Source organism: Oryctolagus cuniculus, chromosome 6 (genome assembly GCF_964237555.1).
Source record: "Oryctolagus cuniculus chromosome 6, mOryCun1.1, whole genome shotgun sequence".
Lineage (NCBI taxonomy): Eukaryota > Metazoa > Chordata > Mammalia > Lagomorpha > Leporidae > Oryctolagus > Oryctolagus cuniculus.
Window position 1 is genome coordinate 143567210 of NC_091437.1, and position 25292 is coordinate 143592501.

Consider the following 25292-nt stretch of genomic DNA (forward strand, 5'->3'; position numbering starts at 1 on the left):
TGGTCTACTTATCCTAAATGACCCATCAAAGCACCTTTTTTGTCTCATATAAAGCAATGAATATATTTATGAATAATTTCCTCACATTTAGGATTGATTCTTTAGCATTTTGTCAAAGAGTGTTAATACTTTTAAGACATTCACACTTCCTGTCAAGCACATTTCTAAAAGGTGTGTTATCAATTGCCTTCTCAAGAATATGGAAACAGAAAGATCATTTTTCCCCTCTCCTGATGTTCAGTCTCCCTCTTGCTACACTAGAGAGCTCCCAGAATCTTTCTCTGGCACCCAGAGCATATTGTTTGTTGTAATAGAAGACTTCACATTTAGAAGTTGACCCTTCTTTGACTATACAGAAAATAAACACACACAACACAGAAGATTTGTGTGCGTGTGTTAAGGTCCCAAATAACATGCTCAATAAGGACAGAATCTCTTATTAATGTGAATTTAAGGGGAAGAATGACAGGCTCCTTAGTATCCTTTCTTATGTGCCATCTGTTTTACAAAACAATGTAATACTGGTGACAGGTAACTGTCCTTCTATGTGGCCCTGGCTCAGTCTCTTGACCAAAGCAATGTTGCCTCACTTACAGAGTGCCACCATATGCTACTTCCCTGTAAAACAAACCAATCATCTATTTCCATTGTCCCATTGACTTTCATTATCTTAATGATTTTAAATATCTTGTATAAGAGCATCAACAAAACAGGTTGAGTATCCATGGCTAGAGAGTGAAGAGGAAAATGGACAGCACCTTATGAAAATACACTAAATATGTGCTTTCCAAGTTACCCTGAGTTGTTCTCTTACATCATTTCAATTCATGGCCTTTTCCTTTGATCACCTGAGCTTCTATAGTTCAAACCTTTATGACAGGTTATTGTGCAATATTCTGACAAATAATGGCAGTCATGAAAGAACATTCTTCGCAGCATTTTATCATTGTCCTATTGTTACTTCTCAATTTGCACAAACACAAAACTGAACCCCAAAGAGTCTGGCACTGAGTAAGCAACTCCCTATTCCAAGATACCGAATTAGGAAATTTTAATCAGAGGAGAAAAATATACAGAACCCCCCAGTATGCTGCACAATGAAATGTACAAACTTGACCCTGGCACTGGAGAGAAGGATGAGATGTCCTGTTTTCAATTTTAAGCACTACCTACAGCTCGAGCTCATAATCTCCAACAACTCAGTAATCTCATCCCCACGGCCTAGAACACTGCAAGAAACATAGAAGGACCCAGAGATCCAGAGTCTCAGTACAGAACAGTCAAGGATCCCGAAGCCCATGTTGCCTAAGGGTAACTCTGCATGATCTTCATACTTTGGGAAATCAACCTTTGACCAGACACTTAAATCACCTAAAATCTACTCCAAGTGGGCATTTTTCATATGTGATACTTAAAAATTTGTTTTTATAAAGCACATTGGCTCTGTTTATTTGTATATGTAGATGATATTTTCTCTGCTTTTCTGCTTATGCTGAATTCTGTGGTTATCTGAGTTCTGAATTAAGACAGAAGCTGAGTGGTATCTCACAGGCAGTTTGGATGAGAGGTTAAATCATTACAATCCACTCTTGGAACTATATAAAGAGATTTGACAGCTGTTATACATTTGAATGAAGTATATGGTTTTTTGGTGTTTTAAAAAACAACTGTGTTACTAAAGAATTACATGACTTAAATCCAAGGTAAAGAAGGGTTTTTCCAGGTTCAGAGATGACAACAGCTTGAGTTAAGATCTTATTCTGATGAATGCAACACATCTACTGTTATTACAGTATAATTGAGCACTGCTGACTTAAAAGTCAAGAGACCAGATCTATGCAATATAACTTTACTCAAAAGAAATGTAATTAATGAGATACCATCTTTTATCTGGCAAATTAGCAAGGTTATATATGTGTGTGTTTTAATTACAATCCTTAAGACTGACAAACAATGCAAAAAGAGAGGGTCTCCCCAAGACAGCTTGCAAGACTCTGTTGATTTATGAAGAATAATTTGGCAAAATACACTATGAGCCTTAGAAACAGATGTCTGTATTTTGGTGGGTGCTGTGGTACACCTAAGTTAAGCCAATGCTTGGATACCCACGTGTCATTTCAGTGCCTGCTTCAAGTCCTGGCTACTCTGTTCTTCCATCTAGTTCCCTGCAAATGTGCTGGAAAGCAGTGGTTGATGGCCCAAGTACTTTAGTTCCTGCCACCCACATGAGAGACCCAGATAGAGTTCCTGGCTGCTGGCTTCAGCCTGGCCTATCTCTGTCACTCTTTCAAATAAATAATCTTAAAAAAAAGGAAAGGAAATGCCTATCATACTGACTCTGTAATTTCACTTCAGGAACTCCATCCTAAGTGGACAGGAAGAAATGCAGTCTAAGAAACATGTAGAAAGTCATTTCTTGGATAAAGACATTATCCACACATCTCTAAATCAGTAATAGTTAGAAACAACATTAGCAGGAAGACTACTTAAACAGACTGGTTAAGTAAATAAGGGCTCACCATAGGATGGCATTTAACAGTGAAAAAAACTAAAAACATATGGTCTGGGTATATTAGATGTGGACAATTTATAGGACAGAGGTAAAAGGCCAGACATAGATCAACAGATGCATAAAATACCAAGGAAGAGAAGAACCTGAGAAATGTGTTAGGGCAAGTAGATAACAATTTTAAAAAAAATGGTAGATTATTCAAGAGATATCTTACATAAAAGTAAACTAGATGAATTAGCTACATAAAAAAATTAATCATGAAAGTGCTGGAAAAATATAAAAACAACATATTTGTGTGCACACACATATATATAAAATTATGAATTGAAAAGTTCTTTCTAAATAGCAGCAAGTAGAGAAGCGACAGATTAAAATATTGCCTCATCATAAAGCAAAAAGGCATAAATTGGGGAGAAAATTTGCATTAGAAAGTCAAAATGTTAATATTTTTAATATAATGAGCTCTTAAAAATTAATGAGAATAAAATAGAACAATAATATCATGGCCATTTCTAGTTCTTTCTTTGTGAGCTGCCTGAGTAAAAAAAATAAAAAAATGAAATGAAGAAAATGACTTGCCATTTTTAAAGATATAATGTCCAAAATTAGTGAAAGTGAAAACAAAAAACCCAAGATAATCAAAATGGGTTCTCTAATATATGCTGCTAGGTATATAAATTAGTTAAGTTCAATCACAGGAAAATTGACGAATTGCAGTAGAAATCTTAGCTTATTTGTTGAACCAGGAATTCAAAATCAAGGAATTTAAACAAAGGAAGTAATCTTAAAACTGTATGACAATTTCGCTTTGAGACTATTTGTTTGATAATGTGTATAATGATGAAAACCAAAAACAACAGAATATACCCATATTGGAGATTAATTCAACAAATTAAGTGATGTAATGGTGACATTTCATATGGCTGTTAAAATAATAAAAACAAAATATCAACATATAATTAAGCATAAAAATGTTACATTGCCAGTATAGAAAAACTTTTTTAAAAATGTATTTATTTGAAAGACAGAGAGGCAGAGACAGGGATAGAAGGAGAGCTCCCATTTATTGGTTATTCCTCAAATGCCTGCATTAGCTGGGCTGTGCCAAGCCAAAGCAGGGAGATGAGAACTCAATCCAGATCTCCTACATGAATAGCAAGAACCCAATTACTTGAGCCATCATTGCTCTCTCCCAGTGTCTGGGCTGGCAAGAAACTGGAGTTAGAAGCTTGAGTCAGGCATTGAACCCAGGTATTCAGATATGCGACAGACACCTTAGTTACTAGGCTAAATGCCTGCTCCATAGAAAGACCTTTTAAATTTAAAATTAAAATAAATTTTAAGTTTATACATAACAATGAAGGCATAAATATTTACCTGTATATGTATTATGTCAATCATTTTTTATATGAGTAGATTATTTTATTTTTAATGCTTCAAATATTTTCCATTGTTTTCCAAAATTTACATAAGAAGCACTCTCTACTCCAAAAAGAAATGTGGGCCTGCGCTGTGGCACAGCGGGTTAACACCCTAGCCTGAAGTGCCAGCATCCCATATGGATGCCAGTTCTAGTCCCTTCTTCCAATCCAGCTCTCTGTTGTGGCCTGGGAAAGCATTGGAAGATGGCCCAAGTCCTTGGGCCCCTGTACCCATGTGGGAGACCTGGAAGAAGCTCCTGGCTCCTGGCTTCAAATTGGCGCAGCTTCAGCCGTTGCGGCCAATTGGGTAGTGAATTAGTGGATGGATGACCTCTCGCTCACTCTCTCTCTCTGCCTCTCCTCTCTCTGTGTAGTTCTGACTTTCAAATAAATATATAAATCTTTAAAAAAAAAAAAAAGAAATGTAATAACATTCAGCTTTTTTTTTTTAGTAATTTAAGACTTTTATTTATTTATTTGAAGGAGTTACATAGAGGAGGATAGAGTGAGAGAGAAAGAGATCTTCACTCCCCAAATGGCCACAATGGCTAGGGCTGGACCAGACCAAAGCCAGGAGCCAGGAGCTTCCTCTGAGTCTTCTACGTGGGTGCAGGGGCCCAAGTACTTGGGCCATCATCCACTGTCTTCCCAGGCACATTAGCAGGGAGCTGGATCAGAAGCAGAGCAGCCGGGACTCTAACTGGCACCCATATGGGATGCCCCCAATTTTCAGCTTTTTAAGAAATGTCCTAGGAAGGGTCCTGCATAGAAAACAAGACTGCTGCTTTCAACAGAAGTGAAAACTCAACCAATTTTCATTGAGGAAAAAGCAAAGGCTGCTTGCAACAAAGAAGCCCCTGGAAGCCACTGTGACCCTTCATGGGGATGGGCCTGGGTGCCAAAGAGCTCTTCCACTTAGTTCCAGGATGAAAAAAATGCACATGGTGCCTGAAGGGATACTGATGGGGGTTCACCTGCAGGTAAGAGCAGGAGCACAGGTGAGGCTACAGGTGGAGAAGGGCCCCGTGTGCCCGAGGCACAGCCCACTCTGGCTCTGACACTCGGGATGGTATGAAAACAGAGATGTAGACCTACAGGGAGACTCTAATTTCCTGGGTATTAATCTGACTTCTCAGTGTATGCTCCCAATTACATTAGCTTTTGGAGCAGTAAATACTTTTCCAAAGAAAATACTTGAAAAGTGAGGCCATAAATGCCCCCAGCTCATTTGTGAACAGCCCAGCACCACCTCAACACTCCACCTCACCAGAGGACATCTACTCTCCTGCCCAAAAGCCGGTAATTCATGATGTGCAGTTCTTCAATCTTTTCTTAGCTCTTTGCATTACTTTGCTATAGCCTCAGGCCATTCCTATCTGCTCTGTTGCCAATGGTTTTAATCATCTCAAGGCTTCCCTTTCTCTTTCTCCTCCTGCGTTAAAAAAGGCAACTTGAAGATGGGCACCCATCTGCCTGTAAGATTTTCTCTCATAAATTTTAACCCCTTCTGCAGCAGATGGGTGCAACACCGATTTTGATCTTAATTAAACCTTGCAACATTGATCCTGGTCAGCTGGGTTTTATGCTTTAAGATTAATTTTGCTGTTCTCCAGTGCAATGAGACTATGGGGCTCAGTAAACTGCTCACATTTTTTGGAATGAAGAGGATTATCCTTTACGCTATCTTTTTTTCTAAATGAGCTCCGGAAATATGTTTTCAAAGGGTGCCATTGAGTGTGAATGACAGGAAGAGAGTCATTATCCATGGGCTCTTGAAATGATGTAAGACAGAGACAATCTTGGGGTCAAGGAATATAATTTCTCCTTATGGCAATATTCCTCTTGGAGTTTTTCAGAAACAGGGGTTTTACTTGGGCATGGTCAGGCAGGTAAAAGAGGGTTAACTGACATATCCAAGTACATGAAATGTGGTTTTATTGAAGCTGATCAATCACACATTACTAATAACAAAACAAAAGGCTGAGAGACATATATAAAGGCCCATTCTTCAAGTTCAAGATCCAAGCAGTCTCACTTACCTCTAGTGTAGTTAATACAATCTTCTCAACTGAAGAAAAATAAGCCTCCCACAAGAATTGTGTCTGCTGTCTAAGTGCTAGGATTTTATCCTGATGAATAGACCTGATTGTAGAAGGAATCTGTAACACAAGGTGAACACACACTAATTATAACTGTAAAACAAAAAGATGCATGTGACTGAAACAACCCAACTGCACGAGGCTTTTATTCTTCACAGCATTCACCTTCTGGCACACAGACCTACCAAAAATTGCCACCTCTGAGTTGAAATGTCCTTAAGAAGTGTCAGGTACAAAGAACACTGAATGCGAACCGGACTCAAAGACTTCCAATGCATGAAAATTATGTATTAACGTAGGTCAGCTCTAAGGCTCCGCAGCAGCGTATCACTGCACAGGTTGTTCCTGCAGTCACAATTGCTGTTTCCTCCTTTTAGAGTCCCAGAAATCCTTGACCCTGTACACGGGCAACTGAGTTTTGCAGAAAGGTAGTTTTAGCCTTAAGGGAAGCCCAAAAGACTTCATCTCTAAGGACGTCTAAGATCTGTCCCCAGGAATTACAAAGTAACTGCAAAAGGTCTTCTTAGATAATCTAACTCAATCTCTCAAATGTCATGTATTTTTAACCGTCACCACTCTCTACGAAATAATTTTATAGGAAGGATCTATGTCTTTTCATTTTGCTACATATTTTAAGCCTAGTAGAGTGGCTTTTAGGTAGTACCTATTCAAGAAATAAGAGTTGATAGAGTATTACCATTTGAGGCCATCATAGGGATATCATTATTTTTAATAGCAGTATAACTTAATGGGTAAGTATAAGGGCACAGGTGTCAGACAAAAGACAAAAGTGAGATTCTAGGCTCTACCATTTACTAGCTGGGTTCCCTTGGACAAGTTAGATGATCTTTCAAATACTCCATTTCTTCATTTATAAGATGATAAAAACAGTTCTAACATCATAAAGTTGTAAGGTAGATTATGTGAGTATTTAGCACAGAACCTGATCATGGGAAGCTCAATTAAGATATATTATGGGGGCCGTTGCTGTGGCACAGTGGGTTAACACCCTGGCCTAAAACGCTGGCACCCCACACGGGTGCCGGTTTGAGACCCAGCAACTCCACTTCCAATCCAGCTCTCTGCTATGGCGTGGGAAAGCAGTAAGAAGATAGCCCAAGTCCTTGGGCCCCCACACCCACATGGGAGACCTGGAGGAAGCTCCTAGTTCCTGGCTTCGGATCAGTGCAGCTCCAGCCGTGTGGCCAATTGGGGAGTGAACCATTGGATAGAAGACCTCTTTCTCTCTCTCTCTCTTTCTCTCTCTCCTTCTTTCTCTTTCTCTCTCTCTCCTTCTCCTCTCTCTGTGTAACTCTGACTTTCTGACATTAGGATTATACTCAAAGTTGGACTGCTTGATTTGATTCAAAGTTGGACCAAGTGCTTAATGTCTGCATGTTAATTTGCTTGGATCTGTAGCTCTGAAATGTACTTTCTGGGTTCCTGGCAATGCTCTGGACTTGCTCCCTATATTTACCTATAGTTCAAGGTCTATTTCATTTGAGGAATCTCTATTCTTAGGGGAGATTCCTTGTGATTGGCAACTGCCCTTTTGTGCTCACCTCTTTCTGCATGCTCACCTCCCTAATGCATGACTAATCAGAGAGCTCAGACCAAAGTGGGAAGGCTCTGTTTGCTGCTTTAATAGGAAAGTTACTTGTGGCATTTGACTAAGCCTGTGACTGAGTTTCCACAAGGGTGAAGGGTATGGCAGCACATTATTTGATTCAGAACTCCTCTCAGGAAGAGCAATGGGACTGACCCGCAGTAAGAACAGAAGGAAAAGCTCAGTTGCTGAGGCAAGGTCTAAAACCAGATATTAAGCCTTGGCCCCAAACTCTGTATCTGGATTCAGAGCAATGAAAAAACACTAGCAGGCAAATAAGAACCTGAAATCAGAGGTCAAGGTCAAATGGGTATAAAACATCCTTGGAGAAGGTACGGAAACCATGCACATTAGTAAGTCAAAGAAATTTTATTTTTATTTACTTATGAGAAAACCACCTACATTGCCAAAGAAAGACTAGAAAAAAATTATCCTGTACATGATCAGCATACCCTTTTCAAAATGTCAACTGTATTTTCTAAGAGTCATATGAACTGGCATCACTGTTTCATCGTGGCCATAAGGAACCAATCCATTAGGAAAATGCATTAAGCTATTAAAACTATGTGGCCACCATAAAATTAAGTCTGCAGAGCTTACAAAAGGAGAAAAGGACATCACAGATTCACCCATGAATACACTGCCCTCTCTCATATTTATATAGCTGCATCTTGACTTCGCTACATCACATGCAAGATACTCTGCTGGTTTGTGTCTGACACTCTGCAAAGTGCAATTCCAATTCCAATGGACCAGAAGACAATTCCAATGGATTGGAAAGACAGAGTTCCAAGTTCTCATGGCATTTTGCTATTGGTTATTAATCTCCTTGACTTAAGAGAAAGGTAGGGCAAAGTGACAATCTCATTGCTGTTTAGCCAGTTTGAACTGAAGTTGCAGAACTCAATGAAGCCTTAGTAAGGTCAGGTATGGCTACAGATCTAATGGAATCTACCAAAACAGATACAGGAAAGCCACAGTGAGCTCTCTTGGTGACATGATGACAAGAATACATGCAAATAAAAACATCTTAACTGTTCTAAAACAGGAAATGAAAATTTGTACTATAACAAAAACATTTCCCAGAGCAGACATTTGGGCTCAATGCCAACTCCTTAAAACCATTGTTAACGACAGTATGGTCGCTGTTCAATATGAAGGCAGCTGTACAAAGACAGACTGCATGTGGGAGGAGAAAAATACTAGCAAGTTTGGGTGCAAGGGGGGTTGAATGAAAACAAAAATCTTCAGAGTCAAGCCAAAAAGTTGCTTCAGGAGGCTAAATGCTCATCAACTTTGGTGAAATGGCAGCAACCAGAAAACCAAAATGTCACCTGGAATCTCTCTCTCAAGATCAAACTCCTAAGTTGTTTCAAACCAAATTCACAGGTACAGGGCCGGAGCTGTGGAGTAGTGGGTAAATCTGCCGCCTGCAGTGCTGGCATCCCATATGGGTGCCGGTTCAAGTCCCGGCTGCTCTACTTCCGATCCAGTTCTCTGCTATGGCCTGGGAAGGCAGCAGAAAATGGCCCAAGTCCTTGGGCCCTTGTACCCGCAAAAGAGACCTGGAGGGGGGCTGCTGGCTCCTGGCATTGGATTGGCCCAGCTCCAGCCCAGCTCTGGCCATTGTGGCCATCCGGGGAGTGAGCCAGTGGATGGAAGACACCCCCCCCCCCCCACTCGCTCTGCCTCTCTGTAACTCTGCCTTTCAAATAATTAAATAAATCTTTAAAAAATTCACAGGTACGTGGGCACATACATGGAGGGATCATGCCTGATATTCCTCATGTCCTTTACTTCTAAAAACCTCCTTCCATGAGTGCGTATGGTTTAGAAAAATAAAAGAAGAAAAAGGCCATATGAAAAAGCACCACATATATCACTTTCATTTGGTTTTTCCCAACTAAATGATTTAGGCATGCAAGATTTCTGTGTGTGAATTCTTCCTCAGAATTTCTGTAAGGATTTCCTCAAGGAAATCAGAATAGAGATGCATTGCCAACAATGTAGTCCTTGCCCAAAAATGCCAGGCTCTTTCATGAACACCTAAGACACTGCATTATATTTAGGGCAGAACCATCCCAAATGAACACAATCTGGCATACTGCAGACGACATTTCCTTCTTGTACCTGAGGTCCCAGACCTAAGTGGTGAGGACCACACAAAAGGAACATTTCGGGAGCTGGGGACACCTGGGCTTGTCAGCTCCTGGCCCTCTCAGTTACACATTTCACCTGTAATTCAGGGAGAGCGCTCCAGCAGTTCAGAAGGATAGCCCATGACAAAGAAATGCCATTTTTTAGACATCTTTTTTTAAAAAAGGACATAAATGAAGTCATTCTACAAATATTTGTGATGGTTTGGAGACACAGTATATAGTACCATGAAAGAAAAACATTAAAATATTCCATAATTTTAGAAAGAAGGAGTAGACTTTTAGTTGAGCCTAAAACATTATAGACAAAGGGACTTTAGAATTTCTTCCTGGCTAGTCCCACCCTCTGAGTCCTTTGTGACTATTGTTAATGTCCCTCCCTACACAGCTCCTGGGCCATTCAGACTCTCTTAGAGGATACTCTTGATAACGTACATCCTAAAGATAACACCTGCTCAGGCTCCCCGACTGGATCATCTGAGTAATGATAACACCAACAACAAAAACCCAGCCTAGAGAGCTCTCTCTTTCTGAAAATCAATCTGAAGCCAAATGCGGCGACAGGAAAAAGGAACATGAAGTTGCAGGGTGGTGTGAAGTCTCTCTGCTTTCATTTCTACAAAATTCTGGTTAGGGATGGGATGGAGATTCACCACCTGTCACCAGCCAGGCTCACGTTCTCAACCAGCGAATTCTCCTTTCCAGACTCTATCCCACAGACCTGGGCAGATTTTGTGGTGGGAAGTGAGCGATGTCCTATTAAATGACTTCATATTCCCCATGACACAGGCAATTTTCTCCCGATAAGGTTTCTTTTCTAGAGCTGACCTTTCGGATTCATCTTCTTCGCAAGTGTGGACGGGGCGGCCATATCTGCACCTTGCTTACCTGTAATAACAATCTCTCGTCGCCTATGACGGCAGCTTGGTTCCAATTAATCACTTCAGAGAATGGCAGCTCCCATCCATTGCTGAGCATTACAGGGACGCAGGCGGCCTGAGCAAAGAAGGGACCACGTGAGTGAGCGGAAAGCAATGGCGGATTTGTTCCAATTGGAGTGAAATCAGGACGAATTTAATTATGGGCATTTCTGGCGCTGCATGGTTACTGGACGGCTCAGGCCAGAAGGAAAGCAAGCATTTGGGAGTTATTAAGTCACATGACGGCTGTATGTATCCAGGCTAGCTAGATCTTAATATTTGTAAGTCTTGCCCTAGAATGCTAAGACCCTATTTCTATTCTAGTACATGGTTTGGCTGACCTTACTTCCATCGAAACAACCGGCCTCTCTGCAGAAGTTTTATCGATGTAACAAAAGCTTTCACCAACAAAATCCGAGCATAAAACCAACCTTGAATGTAAACGGTTTTGTCAAGGTAACGGCCACACGCCACAGGCACAGCGGCGTACCCAATGTCCTGAGCTGCAGAATGGGGCCCAGCATTCCCAGGAGGCATTTAGTGGACTTAACCTTCCCCTTGCTCTGCAAACACCTGAAGCAGGACCTTGGCCCTTTCGGTGTGGACTGGCTGGAGCCACAGTCCTATCTATTTAGTATCCACACTGCAATCTAACCAAGAGATCCCGGGCTAATGACAAAACATTGGTTTCAAATAACCAATCACCCAAACCAGAGAACAGTCTGTGCAGTGTCTGAGGAAGCTACAGGAACATCGGTGATGGCCTCCTTAGTAGGACGCACGGAGCTCTCTGGGAAGGACTTTCAAGAGGAGGGAAGCTGTTCTACGGGAGGACACGGCAGGATGCTCTGTGTTTAGGATGACAGGGATGGGAAGTTTAAAGTACTGCAGCAAAAGCACAGCTTCAGGCAAGGTGGAACAGAGAGGAAGAAAGAACTTAGCAGCCAAGGGACAAAGAATGAAGGAGGACAGGCAGCAAGGGCATGGGATCGCAACTTCCAGTGGGAAATATGGACACCTCTCTCGGTCAGGGGAAGGCATTTCTGTGGACTGAGGCTGATGAGCAGAGAGGCTCCCACACAGGCTCTGGGCTGGATCCAGGACCTCTGACCTGCTGGGCAGTACTCTCAGAACTTGGAGGAAGGAAGCGATGATCAAGACAGGAATAAAACAATTTTGCTTTGGTGGAGTGCTGACAATAGACCAATTCCAATGCCCTTGAGATTGGCTTCCAGGGAAAGGGCAGGGCCCCTTCCAGGAGCCCAGCTAGGCTGTCTGGCAGGCCAGGATGGCAATCAGATCTGCCTTCTGTTTGCAAAGATGTCCCCAAAGAACCCACCGCCCCTGGTGGCCAAACCATCAACTCTCATGTGTGAAGCCAAGGAGTAAAGCCCCCTCCCTCCACTCGCCACAGTTAGAGCACATTTCAGATTGTCTTGGGGAAAATCTCAGAACCTCCAAGGAAACCACTCCAGGAGGGATGGGAAAGTCTGACTTCCAGCCTCAGCCCTCTTCTGGGGAGGTCTCAGGGTCTCTTACCTGCAAAGCCTCCAGGAATCTGAAGGACCCAAGCCTGCGGCCACGAGGAACCAGACAGAAAGTGGCATTGTGCAGCATTTCCCGATAATCATACCTGCGGAGAGAGAAGGAGGAGTCAGCAGATGAAGCTCTGTTGGCATGGTTCAGCACTGGTGGGTGTACATGTGCACGGATTTTCACTTTTCCATTTATGGGGGTGAGGCGGGGTGCCGTTGTACAAAGGAAAACAAATCTGAACTGTGATGGTGGACACTGCCTTGGGGCTCTCTCATCCCCACAGTACACAACAGACAAGTCTCATAGTCCTGGTCACAATTTGACTTTTCCAGCCTTTTCCTTCCAAAACCAGACTGTTGGGTCCACATAAAATAGGTTGTTCTCCCCTCCCCTGACTTAAGAAAGAACAAGTCCTGGCTGCTGCTGTTGCCTCTCTTTTTTCTTAATTTTTTTTAATTTTTTTTTTTTTTTTTTTTGACAGGCAGAGTGGACAGTGAGAGAAAGACAGAGAGAAAGGTCTTCCTTTGCCGTTGGTTCACCCTCCAATGGCCGCCACGGCCGGCGCGCTGCGGCCGGCGCACCGCGCTGATCCGATGGCAGGAGCCAGGAGCCAGGAGCCAGGTGCTTTTCCTGGTCTTCCATGGGGTGTAGGGCCCAAGCACCTGGGCCATCCTCCACTGCACTCCCTGGCCACAGCAGAGAGCTGGCCTGGAAGAGGGGCAACCGGCACAGAATCCGGCGCCCCGACCGGGACTAGAACCCGGTGTGCCGGCGCCGCTAGGCGGAGGATTAGCCTAGTGAGCCGCAGCGCCGGCGCCTTTTTTCTTTAAGGCCGTGCCATTCAGCAAAACAAAAATTGTTCCAGTTCCCCACCCTCTAAACCATGCTATTCAAAATGACTTGGTGATCCTCTGTCACAAGCACAAAAGTATGTTTTCTCCTTCAAGCTGGCGTTTCTACATTTAACCAAGAACATTCAGCTACCTCAGCAAGTGGTTTCAGATAAGAATGGCTGACATGACTTCCAGGAGAAAGAGGAGGTGAGAGACAAGGAAGCTAGCCAAGAAACAAGAAATGTGAAAAAGGAATAAAAAGACCAAAAAAAAAAAAAAAGATACTGGGGGCATAGAAACTGGGCTCTAGAATAGGCAGTCACTTCTTTCATGCAATGCTGTTAAATGTTCTTACATTCTTTTCGCATTTTCAAAAAATACAAAATATAATGAGGGTGTCATTGGTCTTTTTATGCTGGTGAGGCTTAGGAAACACACAAAGCATTTCATTTTGCTTAAGGACTGTCACATTAAAAGTGATGATCACAAGCACATGCAGTTTCAAGTTCATTAAGAGTTTCAGGAAAGTTGGGAAACTCAAGATGGCTCCTGTGCTGTGAAGGCCTCGGTTCTCAGAGCCAAGATAAAATCATTCTCATTTTTCAAGAGCTTCCAATGCTGAGCAGACAGGTGTGACTTTGACAGTAGCATATGTCACCAGCATTTTCTGACTCTAATAGTCTAATTTAATCATTGCCTGGAGGCACTGGATTCTTACCTTCTCTTTTTGGGATATTGATATATACATTTATATTTTTAAAGTCCACATCTATTTTTATATTCTCATACAAACTAGGCATATGGGAGTAAGCCAATTTTCAATTATAAACCCGTCATTAAGAAGAGACATCATGCAAAGGACCATTTGCTTAAACAAGCGTGTACAACTAATTTGCACAAGAAAAGGTCACTGTGAATAGATTAAGATTATCTCCACTGAGAGTAAAATAAAAAAAGTCTTGCTGCATTAATTAAACTGCAAAACAGACTTCAAAGAAGAATAGATTTTAAGAAGGCTCACATTTAACTAAATAAAAAATATTATATTATGATAACAATGGCTTCTCTCTCCTCATCAAACACAGAAAATAACTGATAAGTATCTGCAAGTTCCAACATTGATAATGTCTGAATCTAGTGGCCGGAGAAGAAGGAAATGTGTAACACCCACACACAAACACAAACATATGTATAAAGTTTAAACTGAATTTTTTTAAATGTAGGAAGGTTGAATATACTTCAGACCAAAACCACAAGGTTTAATAAATACCAAGAATAGAAACCCCTGAGGGACGAGCATAGAAGGTCCTACATGCTCATCATTAGGCTGCTAAAAATGTAAGACCCTATTAATGTTCCGGACTGTAACAAGTCTCAAAGTTGCCAGCTGCAGAATTACTTTAGGGAAAAGGTGGAGAGAGAGGAAGAAGAAAAACAGAAAAATTCAGGTAACAGCTATACTAGACTGGTGACTTTCAAATGCTTGTATAAAAGGATGAGTTGCTGATGTGGCCAATGGAGCGGACGTGATGGAAGCTTGTATCCACCTCCTGGATAGGAAAAGGGGGCTGTGGGAAGGAGCACCTCAGCAAGAGGCACAATGCTGGCGGGCAGTTACGGGACAGAACAGAGCATGAGCTACCCGAGCCTCAGTGTCTTCCTCCACAAACACGAGCCAGCTGGGTTATGTGACCGATGATTCACTTGTAACATTCTAGTATTCTTCATGTGATTGCTTTTAGTATGATAAAGGAATGTCCTTTGAGAATATCCACTGCTCTCAAGGTCTCCACGACCATGACATGTATTGGTGCTTGGATAGTCCTCAAAAAGTTCATGGGAAATGCATGCCATGAAAAAAACTATGCATGGATTACAAGCCTTTTCTGCACCAAAGTACACTTCTCTTTTGATTCCATTTGCCATGAACTTAGAACAATTATTTTCATTCAGATTTCTAAGTGTGCTCCATGAATGAAACAGTCTCTCCTGAGCTTTATGGACAGCGAGCCTATGAAGGACTGGTGTGTCTGAACGGAAGGGGCAAAGATGCCCCACAAGCAGGGCAGATCACGGTTCTGGCTGGTCAAGTGTTTGGTGCCTTCTCCCCCACCCACTGTGGCTCTCATACCCCACTTCTACTTGCTTCCAAATGTTCAAACCCATTCATTTAGTCAGTGACTCTTTCCAGAACAGCTCTTTCAGACACACCCTTTCCTATGGATGCAGTGCAGTGAAGGTTTTCCTTAGTTGTTCCATCTACCAGAAAGTCACAGGACAACTACAAAACCTGATAAGAATTCAGTATGTAAAACACCCTGTATTATACAAAGAGATTCTAGAAGACCAGTCTTCCAGAACAACACATACAGAACTCTGCAGTCATGTTCCCTAGCAAAACAATAATTTAGCTGATAAAAGTTATTTAAAGTCCTTAGAAATTGTTCTGAGGGGATCACAGCAAACAGAGAAGTGTCCAATCAAGTTCATCTACAAAGTCTGTGATAATCGAGCCATATCCTGTTCCATTACCAGTCCCTACCAGCTCCACCCTGTAGTTGGGAAGCCTGAGCACCCCATCCCTCTAGCATGCACCAAGAAAGCAGAAAAGGCAACCCAGAAGGAGAGGGAGAGAGGGAGGGGGAGAGAGAGAGAGAGGGAGAGAGAGAGGAGGGGAGAGAGGGGGAGAGGGAGAGAGAGAGAGGAGGGGAGAGAGGGGGAGAGGGAGAGAAGGGAGAAAGGGAGAGGGGGGGAGGGAGAGAGGGGGAGAGGGAGAGAAGGGAGAAAGGGAGAGAGGGGGGAGGGAGAAGAGGGGGAGGAGGGAGAGAGGGAGGGAAGAGAGGGGGAGAGGGAGAGGGAGAGGAGGGAGAGGGGGAGAGGGAGAGAATGCACTTGCAAGTCATATCACCTATATCTGATAAGGGATTTTATCTAGAATATATAAAGAACTCTTCTGACTCAACAATAAAAAGACAAATGACCCAAATTAAAAACTAAGAATTTGAATAGGCATTTTCCAAAGAACATATAGAAAATGCCAATAAGCACATAAAAGGATTCTTAACATCATTAGTCATTAGGGAAATGCAAATCCCAGCTACAATGAGATATACCATTTTATACCCACTAGGATGGCTAGGAGAAAAGGAAAGATAAAAACAAGTGCTGATGGGAAGAAATTAGCACCCTTCATACATTGCTGATAGAAGCTGAAGTGGTACAGCCACTATGAAATACAGTTTGGTAGTTCCCTTTCAAACCAAAAATGGACTCACCGTATGACCCAGAAATTGAACTCCTAGGCATTTATTCCAGAGAAATGAAAACTTATTTATGTGTAGGAACTCGGCCACAAATGTTCCCAGTTTTATCTGTAATAGCCCCCAAATGGAAAACCATCTAGATAAACTGAATGATGCAACCAATTGCAGTGCTTCCAAAGCCCAGAGTACTTCTCTGAGAATAAACGGAACAAACTATTGATACGTGTAGTTTCAAGGAAATCAGCAGAGTCTAAGCCAATCTCAACAGGGTAAACACCACACTATTCCATTCACAAAACTTTCATGAGGTAACTTAATTATGGGGATGGAGAATAGATTAGTGGTTACTATTGGTTTGGGTGGTACAAAATGACAAGGAGAATTGACAGGTCAAGTGGAGGAGCAATCTCTCTAAATGGATCAACTCTCCCTATTCCATATGTTTAGAATGTAAGTCGTATCATAATCAGAGGCTATGAAGCCAAAGGCTAAACATAGGACATCCCAACCAAAAAGGTAAAGGGATGAGGGAGACACTAATCCTGGAGAATTTTCACCTTTAATTAATAAATGGTTTTGTTACCATTTTCAGATGGACATTAAGTTCTCCCACTGTAGAGGTAAGGACACAGCAGGTAGAAGGCTTTTCATAAATAGTTGCAAAGAAAAACATAATCACAGCGGCATGACCCTGAATTTAACCTAGAAACCAGCACCACTTTATGACGGTAATAATTTTCTCCCTAAAGTCATTTTGAATAATGTATGGGATACACCCTACTGAAAATGGCCTATGGAATAACACGTACAAGTCCTTCCCCTCCATTACAAACTCACTGTTGCTGTCAGTGATGCAGGGCACCTGGCAAGGCAGGGGCAGTGTAGTCCTCCCAGTCACTAATGTATTTGCATCATCAGGAACCTGCAAAACTTCCACCTCACCCAGACCTGCTGACTCAGAAACTCTGGGGCCAGGGCCTAGCGTTCTGTGTTCCAACAAGTCCTCCAGGTCATTATGATGAGCCTGAACCCCACTGGGATGGTTTTGAGGAGCTCAGTAATTCAGAGCTTAGTGGTTAAGCAGCTTTAGACACAGCCAAACCTGGGTTCGAATTCCAGCTTTGTTCTTTACAAGTTCAGTGATCTCCGGAAAGTTAATTAATTTGTTTAATCTTGATTTCCTGGTTGGAAAAGTAGAGAAAATTCTTCCGCGGTGAGGATTAAACGATACATTTAGCTAAAGCACAGGCACATAATACGCATTCCATAAATGGTAGTTAGGATCATTATCACTGAAGGGAAGCAACAGAACATAATGAAACACACAGCCTACTTAAAGAGAGAAAATCCAAGTGGCAGAATTCGGGTTTACTATTTACCACTTCCCGTGTGATCCTACACAATCCATTTAACTTCTCTGAGCCTCAAAGTGGTGACGACCAAATGAAATCAGGTACATGCCGTTTGAAGCACTGAGCAATTCCAAGTTACTATGGTAAATTATAACAGAACGAGAGAAATAAAAACGCAACAAAACTCACTAGGAACAATTAAAAAACAAACAAACCAGATTCCCAAAGACGGAGCCGGGAGACCCTCGTGGAGCAGACCATGTAAAGAAAAATGCAAATGGAAGCTGTGGCTCGGGTGGAACAGCAGCTTCTCATTGAAGGGATTCTGTCTTATCCTCAAAAGCTACACAGACCAGGATATTGCTGTTGCGCTGTGTCACAGGTCTTCCTGCGGTTCGCACAGCTCCTCTGTGGCACGCACATTTGCTAATAAGTAAGCTGCGTTTTGCTAACCAGGGAGGACAGGGAAGAAGCAAGTGGTCCAGCCTCAAATCTCAGGTCTCCCCATGAAGATGTTAGAGCTTGTCTCAAGTGTTTATTTATAAAGTAACAACAGCCACAGCTGATCTGCTTGTTCCCTCTGCCCCCTTCCTCATAAGTAATTCATCTTGCTTACACCCAGATTAGAATCACATCCCTTAGGACAAAAGGAGAGGAAACAGAAACAACTCAAGATTGTTGTACATCCATAGGGTGCATGGGGATGATGGGAATAACATGAGCACCCTTTGGGCAACTCCTCCAGGCTTCTTCATTCACCCAAGACATCAGTTGGATACCTACCACGCGTCAAGCACTATTCAGGGAGCTCATGGTCTAGTGAAAAGACAACTGTATTATCAGATGATTAGTTCTTGGGGAGAAAATGCAAGGGCTAGGGGTTATACAGAGAAGAGAAGCAATGGCCACAGGTTGGCAATGAAAGGCAGGGCCTCGTGGAAGACGTGAGATTCTGAAGGAAGTGTTAACAGAGGAACAAGAGTCAGTCTGGAAAAGGGGTGAGAGGAGGAAGTGAGCATTTTGGGCAGGGGATGTGGGGGTGAGTTAGGGATAGCACAGTAGGGACAAAGCCCCAAGGTGAGAGGTGTACCCAGTGTGGGGTGGGCAAAGAGGCTGCTTTGTATATTATCTCCTGGAGCTCAGGTGCAATCCTGTGTCACTGTTACCACTGGCATCCTCAGGATTTGTATAAGCCAGCATCACAGGGGAGCTGCTAGATTGAGAGACCGTAAAACCCCGCCATGCAGGTCACACCTAGGACCAGCAGCAGGCCTGTGCCAGCTCCAGGCTTTCTGATTCTAAAGGCCATTTCTTTCCACTACATCACGCTGCCTCCGTGATCAGCCCACACAACACACAGAGTCTGAAAATAGTATTTCTCAGGAAGCCAAGTCCTAAGCAGTGCACCTAGTTTCAAGAGTTGGCAACAGACAGCTATCATTTAAAGGGGCCCTTTCTCTCCGACCCAGAATTTAACCCCAGATCACTGCAAGGAGTCCAGTGCTGCATGGCTCTTGGTTGTGTACTAATCATGTTACCTTGTGCCCTTCTTGGCTTGGGAGAGTTAACATTTAAAAATTGCAATTAGTTTCGAGAAAACCTTAGAGCTGGTAGCATGTCATACAAAACTGGCCCATAGCACAAATTTGAACTGAAAAACACATGCTTGGGAGCCCATCTCTTTTAGCTGGAAAATGAAGCCAGCTGGTCACTCTACCAGCTCTGTGAGTTGTCCTGAAAACATACAGTACACTGAAGAACAGCCATTTGTGGTCTTTGAGAATTCACGGGACTCACAGAGCCTCAGATCCTTCAAACAACCAACTTAGAGTCTCTGTGTACATGAAGAAGCCACAGTCCATGCTGGGGTCAGGTGAGCGTAACTGAGCCATGTGCAGGACAAGGCTCTGAACACAGCTGACCAGATTAGCAGTAGCTTCAGGGACACTTAGCCCTCCTTGCTCTTTCCCACCCTCCCCCAGCAGGAAGGCACCTGCTCCTGGAGATGGCGCAATCCCTCACACACACGGTTCCCAGCCTTAAGCACCACCTGTTGCTAGATCTGCTGGGGCTCCCAGTCATGTCAAGGGTTAGGAATTCAACTCTTCGTGATGCTCCTCAGTATGAGACTCCGCTGCTAAGCTGTGCACTGCAGAGGGCAATGCTTGGCTAAAATCATGGAGAAGTATTTATGTTCAGATTTCTTGGCCTTCTTTCCATGGAAAAGAGTCTCCCTTTTATGCCAATTAAAAGTCCAGTTGAGGGGTGGGCATTTGATGTAGTGGTTAAAATATGGCTTGGGACACCCATGTCCTGTATCAGAGCATGTGTGTTACAGTACTGGTTCCACTCCTTATTCTGGCGTCTTGCTAATGTGTACCCAGGGAGGCAGCAGATGATGGACCAAATACGTGGATGCCTGAAATTCAGCTGCGAGACCTGAACTGAGTTCCTGGCTCCTGGCTGTGGCTTGGTCCACACTGGCTGTTGTAGGCATATGGGAAGTAAACCAGCAGATGGAAGATATCTCTCTCTCGATCAGCCTTCTAAATAAAGAAATACATTTTTTAAAGTCCACTTCAATATAGGGAGGAGGGAATATACATTGTGGGCTGTGTCTGAGGTGTGAGGCTCTCATGGAAAACACCTTCCTAGCCATTTGAGAGGTGGGTACAGCTCTACCTAACTTTTCATAGAGAAGAAGCAAATGTTGGAGGGATCCTCAGAATCAAACAGCCTGTCTGAACACACTGTTTCTTAATCCCTTATCATTTCTAAATGCCCCAACCCATCCTGACCCTAAATGTCTACCGTCACTTTAATCTTAGGCCAGGTGGGAGTCACTGCCTCCATGTCAGTGAATGCAGCACGTACCAGGTGCATCTTGTACTCCAAAATGGGTAGCACATCTCAGATCCTGCTCACCGAACGCCAGCTCAATGGCCAATATATAAAGGCAAGTGAGAAACTGACAGCCATTAGTGATAACAATTACGGCACTCATGGCCCCACTGCTGGAACATTTCCTGCGGGGGGCGGCGGGGGCGGGTACTGCTGCACAATCCTCTCTTCTTCACTTTATCTTACAGGTGCTGTTGGCTCCATTTCACAGATGATGAAGTTGAGTGTTACAGGCCTGGTGGGATTTGTCTAAGGAGGGAACAAGCCAGGACACGCACCTTTGTCCCCCAGAGCCACCTAAGAGGAAAGAGTCACATGTGCCAGCAAAGGTGGAAGTGACAGGCTATTAATCCACTGTGTGCCAAGCCATTAATCTGGGGAAACTCAGCGAGCACCTGCTTTCATACCTAGCAATACCAGATTTCAAAACTATTCTGAGATCTACGCTATTCCAAGACGTGCGGGTCCAAGTTCTCTGCTTTAGAAAGAAAGCACTTCTAAAAATGCTAAATAAACGGCTACCTGGGAGCAGAGAAGGGATTAGCAATGAACGAGCCAGCAGCAATGACGACTTCAGATGAATAAATGGCCCAGAAGAGGCACACGCAGGCCCGCCGGCCACAGGGAAGCCCGAGGTCATTATCTTACCATTAACCTTTCCCCAGGCTCTGTGCCATGGGGACCGGCCAAGTGGAGGAGGGCCAGAAAGCATGGACTGCAGCCCAAGAATACCAAGACAGGAGCAGGCAGCAAGGAGCATCTGTCCTGGGATGGCAGCTCCTCCCCCAGTCAGACTGAGTCCCGGGGAGTTGGCGAGGCAGGACACTTCTCCCCACCACCCCCTACTTCCCTTCCTTGGCCTGCAGTCCACTCCCGTTGCCAAAAAATAACCTTTCCTGATTCCTGGGCATTTGAGACAACATCCTGACCATGAGAGAGCTTCAGAAAGTTCCAGGAAAAATGTAACTAAAAGGTGTTTACTTTGGGGGCTGGTGTTGTGGTGTTTAGACACAGTAGGTTAAACCACTGCTGTTGACACCCGCATCCCATAGTTCTAGTCCTGGCTGCTGGGCTTCCAATCCAGCTCCCTGCTAATGCAGCTGGGAAAGCAGAGGAAGATGGCCCAAGTACTTGAGTCCCTGTAACCATGTGGGAGAGCCGGGTGAAGTTCCAGGGTCCTGAAGATTCTTTCTCTCTCTCGTCTTTCCCTCTGCCACTCTGCCTTTCATGTAAATAAAACACATCTTTCTCAAAAAGTTTACTTGGTGCAAAAGATTTCAAAATCTTTGCATAGTTTTTAAATAACACATAATTTCTATGAACTTATACAATACCTTTCATATTGGACATTTGGTATGAAGTTGTCTATTTTCTTATCTTCCTTCTCCTGGACTCCTTGTTCCTACTCTCTGCTGACCCGGTGCCTACCCCAGGTCCTAGCCTGTAAGAGCCACTCAAAAAAGAGTTGTGATAATAATTTGAAAAAGAAAGTTGTGGAATGAATGAAAAGGTTCAGTGTCCACCAATGTGCACTTAGCTGTATGGGGGCTACGGAAACAAAGAGCTAGGAAAGGTGCCAGCTCTTGCCTCCAGCAATCTCCACTTCAGCTTAATAACCATGTATCCACCTCTTGACACCTGGGGCCTACCTGGTGTGATCTGCACTCCTGTGTTTTAGGCAGAGCCCTACATAATTAGGGGATGGAAGGTAGTGTGTTTTATTTCATCTTCCTTTTGTACATTTTTCTGTCCCTTCTTCTCTTTTTGTTTTTAAAGAATGATTTATTAATTTGAAAGAGTTACAGACAGTCAGGAACCAGGACCTCCATCCAGGTCCTTCATCACATGGGGGCCCAAAAACTTGGCCATTAACAGGGAGTTGCACTGGAAGTGGAGCAGACAGGACACGAACTCATGCCTACATGGGATGCCAGCTTCGCAGGCGGTAGATTTACCCACTCTGCCACAATGCTGGCCCTTCTTGTCTTTATTTCTAAAGGCCTGGTGCTTGTTAAAAATTTCACCTTCTCTCTGCATGCCAGTGAGGGAGGAAAATTTGTGTTTCATCAACCCTGATAAGCAGCATTATTTGCAAATCAAGTTCAAGGCACGCACAGTGCTACTCACACTGAACCTTACCCTGGCTTTCTTCCTTGTCTGAGCTGAAAGGAAAAAAACTGCAGAATCTCCTCATGGCTCCTCCAGGGACAAATGCTGCCCTGCTCCAAAGGCAATGCGGTGTTTAACCACAGAAGGAAACACCAGGCTGAATCCATGGTTTGGACCACTTCGCTTCTGGATCAAGACATCCCCTCCCCTGCACAGCAGCCTTACTCAGCCCTGGATTAGGAGAATGCTTGCAGTTCCTGCTGGGCTCGTCTCATCACCAGGACAGGCTCTGTTCACTGGCTGCCTGGGGTCCGGCATTCTTTGCTGGAGCTTAAGCCTTTTTTCTGGTCCCTGCACTTAAGTGATTATGAAATACCTTGAGAATCCAATGATAGTTCATGAAATGGAGCAGGCCCTGGTAACCTCTCCTTCCCATCCCCTCTCCTACTCTTGCCCTCTCTGAGCTCTACCCTGTGACTTTCAAAGTCAAGGCCAGCTCATTCCTGGGCCTTCTGCACTAAACACGCAAACAAGATCTCACCAGAACTCTGTACGGACTGAGATGGTTCATCCTCAAAAATTGTAGAACACTCGACTTAATATGAAAGTTGCACAGAGTTAGTCGTCTAGGGGAATGCTCATCTTTCCCACTGGACACGTGACTGCATAACATATGCAGATGCATGGGCATGCCCATGGGACAAACATGTGTGTTATGGTAAAGGATCTGATGCTACAGTTGTTGGTTGACCAGATCATCCTTACATGAAGGTCAGGTCCCTAGGAGCTAAGGAGACCCAGAAGTCTAGAGCCAGTCCCTTCCTTTGGCAGAAGCGCCAAGAGCGCCCTGAGCAAGACAGTCTGTGGAGCTGAGTCACTTTTCCCTCCTCCTCCAGCTGGCCATGCCTCCCCCAGGCCCCTTGAGGAGCGGTGAAGGAGCTAGTGAACCCCACGTGGCCTCATTCTGGGAAGAGGCTGTGGCACAGGTGGCCCTAAGGACACCTTCATGCCCTAATTTTTGCTCAGTGAACAACCAAGTACACAGCAGCTCCTGGGAGCCAGGAAGTGCTCTGAGCCCTGGGGAAGAAGAGATGTGAAAGGCCTCCCTCCAGGAGCTGCACACTAGTAGTGTCTGCAATTTTAGGAATAGGAAGCAGACTCTGGCTCTTGTTACAACAGAGAAGGTTCGATCTTATCCAGTAAAACCCATTTTTCACAGGACAGCCATTTGATTGATTACTTCTAAATGTCAGATCCTAGCCTAAAACTGTCTAAAGGATCCTCTTGGACCTTGGAATAATCCTCATCCCCCCTTGTCCAGTTCAATGGGCCCCAAGAGAACTGGCCTTGGACCACGGCTCCAAGGGCTCCTCTATTTCTCACCATCCACAGCTACCATGGCCTGTAGCCTTCTCCCCTCAACCTCTGCACTTGTCCTTGCTGTGCCCTTGGCCCAGAACATGGTTCTCCTGGATCTACAATATGCCCATCAGTGTTCAAACAGGGCTTGCTCAGAGAGGCTGTCCCAGGCCAGCCCAGACCTTAGCATTCACTTCTCATCACCCTGTTTCCTCTCTGTCCTGGCATTTACTGCCTGCACTTGTTTCACAGGTTCACTTTCTGCCCAAAATGATGCATCGCCCATGAGAGCAGGAGTTTACCTGTTCTAATTCACCACTGGGACTCTAGACCCTACCACTGTGTCATCACATCTTTTAAAAGATACCTGTTAGGGGCCAGCACTGTGGTGCAGTACTTGTTAAGCTGCCTCCTGCGACACCAGCAAACCATATCAGAGTGACAGTTTGTGTCTCAGACACTCTACTTCTAATCTAGGTCCCTGCTAATGTGCCTGAGAAAGCAGCAGAAGATGGCCCGAATGACCCACATGGGAGACCTGGATGAAGCTCCAGGCTCCTGGCTTCTGCCTGGCCCAGCCTCAACCAGTTCAGCCATTTGGGGAGTAACCCAATGAATGGAATATCTCTCTCTTTCCCTTTCTGTCACTTCTTTTCAAATAAATAAAGTAATTCTTTAGGAAAAATGAGAGAGAGAGAGAGAGAGAGAGAAATACCTGTTAAACAACTGGCAGACTGTTCAACTCTTACCCCGTTCACTGGGAGTTTACAATGCTTGTAAGGTCATAAGATGCCCAACTTACGAGTGGCCTTTGCAAGGATAATTCATACAACTCATCTCCAATAAGACATACAGAGGGTGTCTTTCACCATTATTCTATGTTGATACCAGCCTTATTGCTCTAGTTAGGATCTGTCAACTTCTCCAAATGCCATCTGCCCTGAAAGCAAGAGTCCATTAAAAATGTCTTTAGAAACATTTCTTTTATAAAAAAGAACACCTTTAAAGAAGTTTAGGGAGAACAGTAAGATGAAACTTGCACAAACTAATATCTGACCTTGACTTTCATTAACTGTTTAATTTGCAACAATCACTTCAGTTCTGAATTCACGCTCTTTTATAAAACAGGACAGACTAGTCCATCTAACGAGGTCTACTGAGAATGCCACAGGACAGTGCACAGGAAACCACTATGCATATGAAAGTAGTTGCATGCATTAGGAAA

General features: G+C 43.7%; 1 protein-coding gene across 1 annotated transcript in view; it reads right to left on the reverse strand.

The window, feature by feature from the left end:
• Nucleotides 1-25292, reverse strand: part of EXT1 (exostosin glycosyltransferase 1) — a 308046-nt gene that overhangs the window by 25790 nt on the left and 256964 nt on the right. The window contains exons 2-4 of the mRNA XM_002710745.5: nt 12254-12347; nt 10683-10790; nt 5973-6092 (exon numbers count right to left, since the gene is read on the reverse strand). Of these exons, the coding sequence (XP_002710791.1) occupies nt 5973-6092; nt 10683-10790; nt 12254-12347 (322 nt within the window). The remainder of the gene's footprint in view (nt 1-5972; nt 6093-10682; nt 10791-12253; nt 12348-25292) is intronic.